General features: G+C 41.7%; 2 protein-coding genes across 8 annotated transcripts in view; one reads left to right on the forward strand and one right to left on the reverse strand.

Moving 5' to 3' along the window:
* NGEF (neuronal guanine nucleotide exchange factor) overlaps positions 1–2,140 on the forward strand; it is a 208,131-nt gene extending 205,991 nt beyond the window's left edge. For all 7 annotated transcript variants that reach the window (XM_040348941.1, XM_040348939.1, XM_040348943.1 and 4 more), the window contains one exon: positions 1,840–2,140. In XM_040348941.1, coding sequence (XP_040204875.1) covers positions 1,840–2,024 — 185 coding nt within the window. In that variant the 3' untranslated portion in view covers positions 2,025–2,140. The remainder of the gene's footprint in view (positions 1–1,839) is intronic.
* Positions 2,141–4,743: 2,603 nt separating this feature from the next.
* The window catches only part of SNORC (secondary ossification center associated regulator of chondrocyte maturation), a 42,484-nt gene continuing 33,709 nt past the window's right edge, over positions 4,744–13,518 (reverse strand). The window contains exons 2-3 of the mRNA XM_040348949.1: positions 8,307–8,480; positions 4,744–5,159 (exon numbers count right to left, since the gene is read on the reverse strand). Of these exons, the coding sequence (XP_040204883.1) occupies positions 5,050–5,159; positions 8,307–8,480 (284 nt within the window). The 3' untranslated portion in view covers positions 4,744–5,049. The remainder of the gene's footprint in view (positions 5,160–8,306; positions 8,481–13,518) is intronic.

Raw genomic sequence — 13,518 nt, forward strand, 5'->3', positions numbered from 1 at the left:
CCAATCTTCTGTACGCGGCATTAGACTGGGTCATGTGTGTGGCCTACTTTAGCTGATTTCACCTGGAGTTCTTTGGCCGATACTACACCTACCTACCAGTTACTCATAGCCGTGTATATACAGTATGTCACAAAACAAAATACCTGTCCCAGAAGCTGCCATTTCCATACTCGGGCTACAAGCTGGTTCCATTCTCTCCAAGGTTCCTAAAAAATATGTTTTGCTCAATGCTAGACTCCTTTTGGCCCAGCACATTAGGTATTGTCTTGTATTTCACAAGCTTTGTATGGCTTTCTTGTTAATACGCTCTCAGTCCAGACCAGACAGATTAGTCATTTTTGGAGTAGGATTGGGTGCATTGGACTTTGTTTGCTGACCCTTCTCACTATAATAAATAGTTTAACAGTCAGTGTGTACCACACCCTACTAAAAAAACTAAAAATAATGTGCTGCAATTAGGGAGTGCTAAATACAGATCTGAATAGAAACCTGTCAACCTAGATTTGGTGCGTGCCCGGGGGTTGTCACCTTCACCCTTCCTTCCTTACATTGCTAGACAAGGACTGGAACAAGCATCTGCATACCAGAAGGGATAGTAATAAAGTAAATATAAGCATGATGGCTCCAGCAGTGTCTGCACCGTCAATAACAAGTCAGCAACAGCGGTCACCACCTTTCTTTTCAGGCCAGTGCCATTCATAATAGTATTCCTCACTCCCAGACTGAAGCTGAAAGGTGCTTTGAGAGCTTGAAGACAGCTGCTCAGAAGGGCTAATTTCCACTAGTGATTGCAGAGTGGAGGTAAAACCCTGTGTTTACCACCCCTCAAATGCCCCCCCCTTTTGCTGCAGAAGTTACAGCAGAAATAATACCCCCTGTTGCACTAGGTGGGTGCTGTCGCTCACTGTGCGCAACCCATTCAAGTGAATGGCAATGCGTCGCAACAACGCATGCAGTTGTGGCACGGTTGGCCGGTTAAAACAGGTGGTGAGGAGGCGCTACAACACCTCCTACCCACCTGTCAACAGCACAGATCGCTCTTCAAAGACAAAGAAAGTTTTTAATGAGCCCTAGCTTATAGGATGCTTTGTAAGTACACACTGTGGAGTATCACCGCCTGAGTAGATCCTTTAAAGAGAACCTGTCAGGATAGCAATAGGAGAACTGACACTGCTGACTTTCCCTTTCATGTATACTCTTCTTTAACTGAACTCCAGGCAAATGCTAAATGCTCATATAATATACATAGATTGGAGCTGTTTTACAAAAAGATTTGTGCTTGTCCATCCACTCATAAGATTGTACTGGATAGACAGTGCCTCTGCACAGCACAGCATGCAGATGACGGACATTTTTCTGTAACGGTTATAGAATACAGCAGTGTCAGCTTTGCACCCCCAGACTGCTGGCTGGATAGTGAAATTGCAGCAGTGGACTGATGGAAGAGGTTATGTAAAAATGGAACTTCTTCTCTTGTCAGTGGCAAGAAATATGCCCCATTGGTGTCAGTGACAGGAATCAAGCCCCCTCATTGGTGTCAGTGGCAGGAATGATGTCCCGTTGTTGGTGTCAGTGGCAAGAATAATGCCTCAAGGGCTGAATAAAGGAAAGCAAAGGGCCACATCCTGCCCTCGGCCCGCAGTTTGGAGTCCACTGTTCTAATGACGTTACCCAATATTTATTTTTTTCTTACTTAGATGCCGTTATTGTTAAAACATTGCCTTTCTCTGAATTTAAAGTTTTGTTCCAAAGAAAGAAGTAGTATACTGTTTTTAAAACATATAACATTATTGAAGCACCAATACATTGTTTGACTTGTCCTCCTTTGCTGTCCTGCAGGTTGGGTTTACGGAGAACGCTTGCATGACCAAGAAAGGGGCTGGTTCCCCAGCTCGGTGGCAGAGGAAATCCTGAACAAAGACATCAGGACGCAGAACCTGAAGGAATGTTTCCGGGTGCACAAATCTGATGATGGCAGCCAGAACAAAGACCGGCGGAAGATGGGAAGCCGGACGCGGCAGTGACCCCTGGCAATGGAATGGGGAGCCAGCATGCATTGGGGGCTGGGCTGGGAGGAAGAGCGGTGTGTCTGTGACGCGATGCAAATATTCTATATAAATATATGTATATTATCTACAAACTTGTGTTGCTGGTGTTCTTACAAGAACTGAAATGCCATTTCATCAGCCTGCTGAGCACAGCACAAGCTGACGGGCAAAATAATCCTACACACAAAAATATATACACACAGGAAGGTTATACAAGGGTTTATACATAGCATAAGAAATTAGTAATGGATTACAACTCGTTTCACACAGAAGAAGGAGCTGACATATGAAGCCCTCCTAAGCTTGTCCAAGGTGCTAAAAGTAAATTCAATTTTTTTTTTTTTAAATATCGAATTATCTGGGCTCTGCTAAGGACTTTTTTTAGAATGGAGGTTTTTCATGATATATTTGAACATATAGCTGCAGCAATGTGTTAAAATATGTTAAGAATACAGGTACGTTTATTTATATCATTTGACCTTTTTATGTCCTTGACGAGAGGAGATTTTGAAGATTGATATGAGCTAAAATACAGCAAAGCTTGTTATAGAGGCGCATTTACTCTTGCGGCAGACCCCCTTAGTCAGGGCCGGCCCTATGATGGGACCGGGTGGTACCATGGGTACCAGGCGGCACTTTTAGGGGGGCAGCATACCGACGCCTGCCAGCCAGCCCGTTCCGCCTGCTCCGCTGCATGTGAGGAGCGCGGTGCCGGGCTGCCTGTGAAGACACTCGCAGAGGGGGGGGGGAGCAGTCAGCGAGTGAGCGGGCAGGTGCCACTGCCTGTGAGAAGCCCAGCGCCTTTGCTGTTAGTGGTGACAAGAGCGGGCAGGCAGAACATTTCTATATACATGTATAGAGCCATGACAGGTCCTCTTTTTACTGCTTTATACATGTATAGAGCCATGACAGGTCCTCTTAATACTCCTATACATGTATAGAGCCATGACAGGTCCTCTTTAGTTATCATGATATAAAATAATGAATGTGGGGGCCTTTTGGTGGGCGTGATTCTTTTTTGGGGGGGGGGGCAGCATTTCATTCTTGGTCCCAGGCAGCACAATGTCTTGGGCCGGCACTGCCCTTAGTTGATCCCGATAACCATCTCTCCCCTTCATATACCTATTTATTTTAGCAGGCCTAAACCACCTTGAAACTAGTATGTAGATTGTGAGTTATGGAATGGCAGCTTCCAATGTCAGGTACAGATTCAGATGTTGTGTTGCTAAAAAGGTTACCTTCAAGAACATCAAAGGCACATTTACCCCACTGGCCACTTAAACAAAGAGGTGGTACTGCCGGAATGCAGTGTGGGCCTATTAGGAGATAAAGGTGGGATATGGTAGATACAATAATCGTATACTGTATCATTTACTGAAAATAGAAGAAAAAAAAGAACCATCTTGTAGCTCAGGCCAAAGAACGCATCTAGTGGAACCTAAATTCATATAATCCTGTAGTTCATGCTATGAAGGTCTAGTACTTATTTAGTTAATGACCAGCTGTAGCTGATTGGTGTTGCAGGCAGCAAATTTCCCATGTAGTTTAATGCCTCGTACACACAATCCAATTATCGGATGATACAAAATCGCTTTCGGATAGATCGATCGTTAATCTGATCGTTAGTACACAGCTTTCGGCAGCCGATCACGACAGTCCGTCCAACAAAATCCGAAGGAACAGACACAAAAAACTTTGCTTGGACGACAGCCCATCGTACGACAATCGTTTAATCAGTACAGTATGCGTCTGCTAAAAATCGATAGACGAACACCACACATGATCAGAAACACGACAATAAAACAGAAGGACACAGGGGTCACATGTATTTGACATAATTTCATATATGTAGCTACGCACACCGGAACATTTTTCCAGAATCGTACAACAAAAATCTTATTTTTCGTAGAGCACATTTTGCACTGTTGCATTCGATATTAGTTTTATGATACGTCGTACGATAATCAGATTGTGTGTACAAGGCATAAGGCTAAAGCCCTGTACACACGATCGTTTTTTCTGATGAAAACAGACCGTTAGACCGTTTTCATCTGACAAACCGATCGGTTTATTTTCCATCGGTGAAAAAAAATAAAACATATTTTAAAATTCTCCTATGGATAAAATACTGATAGAAAAAAACTATCGTCTGTGTGGAAGTCCATCGGTCAAAAATCCACGCATGCTCAGAATCAAGTCGACACATGCTCGGAAGCATTGAACTTCATTTTTCTCTCAGCACGTCGTAGTGTTTTACGTCACCACGTTGGACACGATCGGATTTTTGACCGATGGTGTGTAGGCAAGACCGATGAAAGTCAGCTTCATCGGATATCTGACGAAAAAATCCATTGGATTAGATTCCATCAGATATCCGATCGTGTGTACAGGGCTTAAGAGTTGATACAACCATCCAAAAAAACAGAAATGCAACAGAATTAGCTACTGCTCATCAGACTATACAGGGGTACAGAGTGTGAAGAGCACTTGTCATCACAGAGATTGTGTGGATCTTAGCTTATCTTTGTGCAATTAATCCCTCTAATGAAGAAAAGCAAGCGTCCGGTTCCATCAGGGAGGTCATGGTGTACAAGGAGTGGCAGATCTCTCATTGCACATCTTTCTCAGTGACCGATCTGTCCCTCCAGGTGCTTTAGCAACAGCAGCTGTCACCTCAATCATTTCCAAAACAGTATTAGCATACTTCTATTTTCATATTCTATTTAATACTTTTTAAATACATTTACAGCATAATGTATATCTTACATCATCATAATGGAGACTTTTCAGACAGGTATTTTATTTTCTTCTGGTGCAGGGAGGGTGACTTTTGGTTTTCTACAAGGCCCATGTTTACAATATTTGGATTTAGTGAAGCCAGCACACAAATTCTTGCAATACAGCATCAAGCCATTTTGTGGGAAAGAATGGGCCTTTTTTCTGGTAACGTATCTCACAGGTGCAGCTTGCCCATGAAGAGTGGATGCGATTTGATTTTCTTTTATGCAGCAGAGAATTTTCGGAGGGTGATGACAATCAGGGCGATGAGAACAGAGGCGCCAAGGAGGGCGGCCAGAACAATGGCAGCGACAGCTCCAGGACCCAGGGAACCTGCAGAAGGGATCACAAAAAACATGGGTTTAATTGTATGTTATGAACTGGAGGAGAGACTCCGATATCTTTAATCTTAATACAATTAAGGTTACATGGATATCTCGAAATTCCTGTCTCTTATGCAAGGGGAAATGTGGCACACATTACTTATATCAATCCACACTGAGGGAAAAAGGGGTGACTGTGCAGCTTGGTACACATGAGTGTTGTAAGAAAAGAAATGGCTGCATATCCAGGAATTCCGATTGCCTTTTATTGTTCAAAGTGATAACACCAATCGGAATTCCTGGATGTGCAGCCATTTATTTTCTTACAAGTTTCTCACGGAGGTGGGCCGGGGCTGGCACTCTACGAGATATTCCACCTCAGGTTATCATCATAGACCTGGAGCAGCGGCTTACTAAAAAGTTGACTACATTGTGTCCAGTTAGAAATTAGTGCTTGCAGCATTTAGTCAATGTTGCTGCTGTTGCATCAGTTTCAGCTGGTACAACAGACACCTGACTCACAGGGATATGTGTCAAAGTCACTTTGAATAAGATTACCGTATTTTCCGGCGTATAAGACGACTTTCTGGATGCAAAAAAATGCATCCAAAGTCGGGGGTCGTCTTATACGCCGGGGACGGTCTCCGTGCTGCGAGCGTCAATGATTTAAAAGACGCTCCTACTCCTCAGAGTGTTCTATGATAGGCGGAACACAAATCTTCCCAGCAGCGCCTCTGTTCTGTGTTCCTCCTATCACAGATGCCTTCTCATCCTCGGACGAGATGAGAAGACGTCCGTGATAGGCGGAACACAGAACAGAGGCGCTGCTGGGAAAATTTGTGTTCCGCCTAACACAGGACAGTCTGAGGAGAAGGTGCGGCTTTCAAATCATTGATGCTCGCAGCACAGAGACTGTCACCGCCTGCAAGTCTATTCAGAAAAAAAGTGAGTGATTGCACAGTTTGCAGTGATTGCACTGGGGGGCAAGTTCAGGCACAGTGGGGGCAAGTTCAGGTACAGAGAGGGGAAAGTGATGGCACAGTGAGGGGCAAGTGATGGCACAGTGAGGGGCAAGTGATGGCACAGTGATGGTACAGTGAGGGGCAAGTGATGGCACAGTGAGGGGCAAGTGATGGCACAGTGAGGGGCAAGTGATGGCACAGTGGGGGCAAGTGATGGCACAGTGGGGGCAAGTGATGGCACAGTGGGGGCAAGTGATGGCACAGTGGGGGCATGTAATGTAATGGCACAGTGAGGAATGTAATGTAATGGCACAGTGAGGAATGTAATGTAATGGCACAGTGAGATCTGAAAAAGCCTGTCAGCGGTTCTGGCTACCCCTCAGCTTCCAGAAAGACTAGTAGGAAGGGGGTAGTCTTATACAGTGAGTATATCCCAAAACCAACATTTTTCCTGGAAAATTAGTGGGTCGTCTTATACGCCCAGTCGTCTTATACGCCGGAAATTACGGTACTTGAACTCTCTTGTGGTTCATAATATGTAACTGGGGTCAGACAGGAAACACCCCCTTCACTTCTACTCCAAATTGTGCCAAGAGAAAATGGGGGAAGCATTCTCCAAGTCTCTGTGCCAGTCATTTTAAACAGTAGAGGCACTTCTTTTTAATGTTTTACATATAGTAGCTATACCTGCAAAAGGGGCCAGCCTAAATCTAGAGGGACTTAATTTTCTGACTAAAGTTCCACTTTAATAATGGAATTTTTTTAAACCGTAGACATCTTTTACACATTTTACCTCCTCTTTTTGCTAATGGATGTATCTCATAAAGAGCAATAGGCTAATGAGCAAAGTTTCACATATAAGTGAATGAATGTTGCTGCTGCCAGGGAACCCAGCTCCATGTCCAGATCCAGAAAGCCCCCACAGACCATGGCTTTTCCCAGTAAGGATTACAGTGTATCAAAAAGGGCAAAGAGAGCATTAGAGGAATATAATCAGCAATGGTAGCAGAATGCATACCTCCCAACTTTTTAAGTTCAGAACGAAGGACACCTATTAGCAAAAGTATGTAGGCATATGACAGACCCCCCTGCCATGCCCCCTTAAAGGAGAATTATATATATATATATATATATATATATATATATATATATATATATATATATATATATATATATATATATATATATAAAAAAAAAAAAAGTTAAACCCACAAGTGTTTTTTTTTTTTACCACTACTATTCCTTTACACTGGCTTTTAAAATTTACAAATGCAGCAATCTAGAAATTGAATGAAAGGTTTAGCACTGGGAAACACTTTTTGAAAGATAAATAGTGCATTTTATATACAACTATATGGATCAGACCAAAATGAGGGACAAATGAGGATGAAAGAGGGACAGAGGGACTTTGTTCCAAATCAGTGAACCGTCCCTCAAAATCAGGGACAGTTGGGAGCTATGTCAGAAGCCTTACCGCACTTCATACTATATTGCTCAGCCATGAGCCTTACAATTAGGCCCTATAATGCAAAACAGGTTAAGGTGTTCTGCTACCATTACTGATTTTGTGCTATCAATGGTTAAACAAAATCTTTTGAAGTTTTGGAACTTCACTGGCAGACCTCTTTTTCCTGATACAAAGTTTTGGATGCATCAGCTACAGTACATCATGTTTTATATAGCCGTTGGTACTTTTATAGTTTTAAATATAGTTTGCATTTATATAATTTTTTTTTTCTATCTTCAGTTTAGTGGTTCTTTAACTTGGAGTACACCATATTTACTAGTGTAAAAGTTCTTCCATTAGCAAAACAGCTTATTTGAGTAAAATAGTAGACTGCCTAGTTCTCAGCACAAATTCAAAAATTACCCTGTGTTTGTGAGGGAAGAATTGTTCTTCTAGTCCAAACTACGGCCCTCTAGCTGTTTTATGGAACTACACGTCCCATGAGGCATTGTAAAACTGACATTCACAGACATGACTAGGCATGATGGGAATTGTAGTTCCTGAACAACTGGAGGGTCATAGTTTGGATATCCCTGTTCTAGTCCATACCATAAGCATTCATTCCTGCTGAGTAGTATGGGAGTGGAGGGAATCTCTCTGGATGTTATGGACAATGTGGACAGTTCTTCCTTCAGACAGATAATTGTATATTAGATACATTGTATAAAAATGTAAAGATGTCACATACCATCACTGTTACCCAGAGGATCCTCAAATGTGGGGTCTGGCTCGGAGGCATCGGCTGGAACCCCAGTAACATCGGAGAAGGGCACAGATGGTGTGGTCTCAATGGGTTCTGCTCCTGAAGGAAGCTCTGGAGGCTCCTGCCACACTGTGGGTGCTGCCGCTTGGGGATAGCCTACTGTACCAAATCAAACACAACTTGATTAAGGCCCCAACCTGGGAAATAGGTATGTGCAATACATCAATAATTATGTACCCTAAAACTACATATTCATCTACAACAACCCCACCTCAAGTTTAGAAACACATTATCTGTGCAAGTATGGTTTATATGCAGTTTAAAAGTTACACACATGCATCAATTAATAAAAATAGATTCTAAGACGTGAGGGCAATATCCCCATCATCCTAACCACCCCCAACCTGAACTCTCCTTTAGGCCTTCCACCCTTCCCTAACTTCCAACCCTATTCTTAAACATTTTAATTATAATATTCCTCCAGATCTCACCCCTGTATTGTATGATACACATAGTTAGACAGGTTTGAACAATTTTGATACCAAGGTAAAATATAAACATTCAAACAACACAACTGAAGCAAATAAATCACTTCAACCCAGCACTCATAAAAACACAAAATTATAAAACAATCCCTTGCACTGTCAGCAGCTGTCCATCATTTAGTATTATTGCATGCTTTAAATCCTCATCTTCAAATAGCATTAGAAGCGCTCCTCTGGTGATTACCACCTTGTGTGCTTTTTCATAAAAGTGAGTACAACTATATAAGTCCCAGAGTGATTCACCACAACAGGATTGTAGGGCATGAGAATATTCTCTCAATTCATAAATCCCATGACCGCACTTCGTGAAGACCTTAAAAAGGTTAAACCCACCAGATCAACATATATAATACGCCTGTATCACAATCTCTCCTTTAAGAACCCCCCCTTCATAAAATGCACTTACAAAGAATCTAAGTACACAAAGCGTATAGCTAAAATAGAAACACTACTAATGATTCTGGTATGGGTCAAAAATGCAGAAAACCTTTGAAATCCCTTAAATAAAGGGATGTAAATATTTGGATAAGGCGTTTATCCGCATACCTCTTAATGGCACAACTATATTCATGTTTGAGTGTCTATCAAACACCATTCCACAATGTCTATTTGGATATATCTGTAGATAATGTTAAATTGATTTTTGTTCTATTGAATATGAAAAAATAAAATCAATAAAACAGAGATTAAAAAGCAGCACTTCCTAAATGTGCTAAACTACAAATTGCTAATTAGATATAAATAAAATAAACTCATATGCAGTATATATATTTATAATATGCATGTATAGTGTACTGTTTATGCCCAAAGAGCAAAAGTGTGAAAATTATATTGCCACACATTACAAAATCCAATCACAATCCAAAAAAGTATTTGCTTTATATGTTCATGCAGCCCTCATGATGTCCAGTGATGAAACGTTTAGAGGCTGGACTTCTGGTCAATTACATCACATCTGATATAAATTAAAAAAGAAAAAAAGAAACTGCTCTAAGAAATTCAACCAGCTTGCAAAACCTGAAGGGCTTTGTCAAGCGAAAAAGTGGAAGCAGCGACTCTCCTGTATAACAATAAACAGCGAACAAAGAAAAAATATATAAAGTCGCGGTACCTGAAAGCATACATAGATCACAAATGCTCTAATCGACCCCAAATTACTGAAATATGGGAATGTTGAGTGAATGATAGCCAAATAAATAAAAAATGCCTAAATATAGAGTGTTGAAAAATCCATGAACGTGAAATAAATGAAATTATAATGTCCAAGTAAAAAATAAAATTAAAATGAAGTCCATACATATGCATAGGCAAAATAAAAAAATGTCCACCTGTGCAAACTTCTTAACATCGATTGGTGAATACAGGCTCATCAAACTCTGGTGACAAAGGCTAATGTGAAGTCCTCCACCAATGGAGAGAATCACTGCTTACCAGAAAAACGTGTTCCCCCACGACAGAGGATCAGCGAAAGCATGTAATTAACACAGCCTGTGTTCCAAGCGCTTCAAACCTGCTTCACCGCTGATCAGATTGCTCTTATGGACATTTCAGACTCAAAGGCACATAGCGTGTCATGAAAAAGATAGAGAGGCTCTGATAGTGTATAGTAGGCCTTCTTCTGGTGACTCGACCATGCAGCCCATTTTCTTCAAGTGCCTCCTTATTGTGCATCTTGAAACAGACACACCACATGTTTTCAGAGAGTCCTGTATTTTACCTGAAGTTATTTGTGGTGTTTGCATCCTGAATAAATTTTGCTGGCAGTTGTGGCTGAAATTCTAGTTGGTCTACCTGACCGTGATTTGGTTTAAACAGAACCCCTCATTTTCCATTTCTTGATTTTGAACACTGCCGATTGGCATTCTCAATTCCCTTTACTGTTTTATACAGTTCAACTACCTTTTCCCACAGATCCTTTGACAAATCGTTTGCTTTCCCCATGACTCAGAATCCAGAAATGTCATGCAGCACTGGATGAAAGATGCAAGGGTCTGTCAGGAGTCCAGAAACGCATTGACCTTTTATACACACACACTAATTACAAGAAAACAGATCACAGGTGAGGATGGTTACCTTTAATAGCCATTCAAACCCCTTTGTGTCAACTTGTGTGCATGTTATCAGGCCAACATCACCAGGGTATGTAAACTTTTGATTAGGGTCATTTGGATAGTTTCTGTTGTGATTATGATTTAAAAAGAGCAAACACAGTTGAATGATAAATAGCTTCAGCCAAACACTAACCATGAGTGAAAGAAATGTTTTTGTATTATCATTCATAGTCTCTGAAATCATAAATTCTGAGTATCCTTGGCTTTGTGTTTTTGGATCATTGTCTTGCTGAAATGTCCACTTTTGTTTCATCTTCATCATCCTGGTAGATGGCAGCAGATTTTTATCAAGAATGTCTTGGTACATTTTTTTCATTCATCCTTCCTTCAATGACATGACATTTGCCAGAACCGTATGCCGAAAAACAGCCCCACACCATAATGTTCCCACCTCCAAACTTCACTGTTGGCATGGTGGGTGTTCAATTTTGGTCTCATCTAACCAGACTATATTCTCCCAGTATTTTAAAGGCTTGTCTAAATGTTGTGTAGCAAACTTTAAATGAGCTTCAACAAGCTTTTTCCTCATGAATAAGAGCCGGTTCACACTGGAGCGGCATGACTTTGGGGGCGACTCGGCAAGGCTTCCTAAAGACGACTTGCAAAATGACTTCTGTATAGAAGTCAATGCAAGTCGCCCCCAAAGTCGTACAAGAACCTTTTTCTAAGTCGGAGCGACTTGCGTCGCTCCTATTAGAACGGTTCTATTGAATAGAATGGGACGTGACTTGTCAGGCGGCTGAGTCGCCCCAGTGTGAACCGGCTTTTAGTGCACCTAGTGTGTGAAACGCGTCTACCATTTGAACTGTTTGTAACACTTGGGATGTTTGTTTATTAAACAAGAATTTTGATGGATCTTGGAGTGCTGCCATTTCTTCAGTGTTAAGCTTTTTCCTCAGCAATGGAGTCTTGCGTGGTGAGCATGTATACAGGCCATGGCGGTTGAGTGTATTACTTATTGTTTTCTTTGAAACAATTGTACCTACTAATTCAAGGTCTTTCTTAAGCTCTCCACAAATAGTCCTTGGCTCTTGGACAACTCTTCTGATAATTTTTTCCCTCTCCCCCGTCAGAAATCTTGCAAGGAGCACCTGGTTGTAGCCAGTTTATGGTGAAATTATGTTCTTTCCACTTCCAGATTATGGCCCCAACAGTGCTCACTGGAACATTCAAAAGATTAGAAATCCTTCTGTAATCAATGCCATTAGTATATTTTGCAACAACAAGGTCTTTGCTTTTGCCTATCATTAGATGTTTCTTGTGCAAAACCTTGGTAATGAGACACTTTTTTTTTTTAAGTGTATTTTTGTGCGTGTACTCGAGAGAGGAGCCGGACTGCAGGAGTTGGGAGCCTCCCCCAGAGGCAATCTGCCACCTTTCTCCATGCCCCGGGTGGCAATGGCGGGTGTGTGAGGGGGTTCTCCCACACAGCCCGCCCTACCTGCTCCGCTTTGAAGCCCAACGGGGCAGAGGGACTCCCTACAAGGGAGTGAGAGGATCTACCCGCTCAACCAGCCCCGTTAGTCCTTCGCCTCTCTTTTTAGAGACCGCGTGGTCAAAGTGCGTGCATGTTACTCAATTTCGAGTGCGTGTAAGTGTGGTGTTTTTTTGTGGGAAGGGGGTGGGCGTACTAAGTGCAGGCTTACCTCGCATAGCGCACCCACCAGGAGCCGGGCTGAGACCAACAAACTCAATTCACATGTAGCCAAGACCGGGATCCGAACCCATAGCTGCAGAGGTGAATGGCTTGTCAGCGCAGTGCCAATCGCGTTGAGCCACCGCAGCTCCTTGTGAGACACCTTTTTATAGGCCACCAGTTGAGATTGAACCAGCTGATATTAACCACTTAATCACCAGGCCTATTTTGGCACTTCTCTCCTTCATGTAAAAATCTAAATTTTTTTGCTAGAAAATTAATCAGAACCCCCAAACATTATATATTTTTTTTTAGCAGACATCCTAGGGAATAAAATGGCAGTCATTGCAATACTTTTTGTCACACCGTATTTGCGCAGCGGTCTTACAAGCGCACTTTTTTTTGGAAAAAATCACTTTTTTGAATTAAAAAATAAGACAATTTTTGCCCAATTTTTTTATATATTGTGAAAGATAATGTTACGCCAAGTAAAATGATACCCAACATGACACGGTTAAAAATTGCGCCCGCTCGTGGCATGGCGTCAAACTTTTACCCTTAAAAATCTCGATAGGCGACGTTTAAAAAATTCTACAGGTTGCATTTTTTGAGTGACAGAGTAGGTCTAAGGCTAGAATTATTGCTCTCGCTCCAACGATCGCGGGGATACCTCACTTGTGTGGTTTGAACACCATTTTCATATGCGGGCGCTACTCGCGTATGCATTCGCTTCTGTGGGCGAGCTCGTCGGGACGGGGCGTTTTTAAAAAAAAAATGTTTTGGTTTTCTTATTTATTTTTATAATTTTTTACACTGAAATAATAAAATAAAAAAATTATCATTTTTATTCCTATTACAAGGTAATAGAAAAAAGCATGACAGGTCCTCTTAAATATGAGATCTGG

This window comes from Rana temporaria, chromosome 4 (genome assembly GCF_905171775.1).
Source record: "Rana temporaria chromosome 4, aRanTem1.1, whole genome shotgun sequence".
Lineage (NCBI taxonomy): Eukaryota > Metazoa > Chordata > Amphibia > Anura > Ranidae > Rana > Rana temporaria.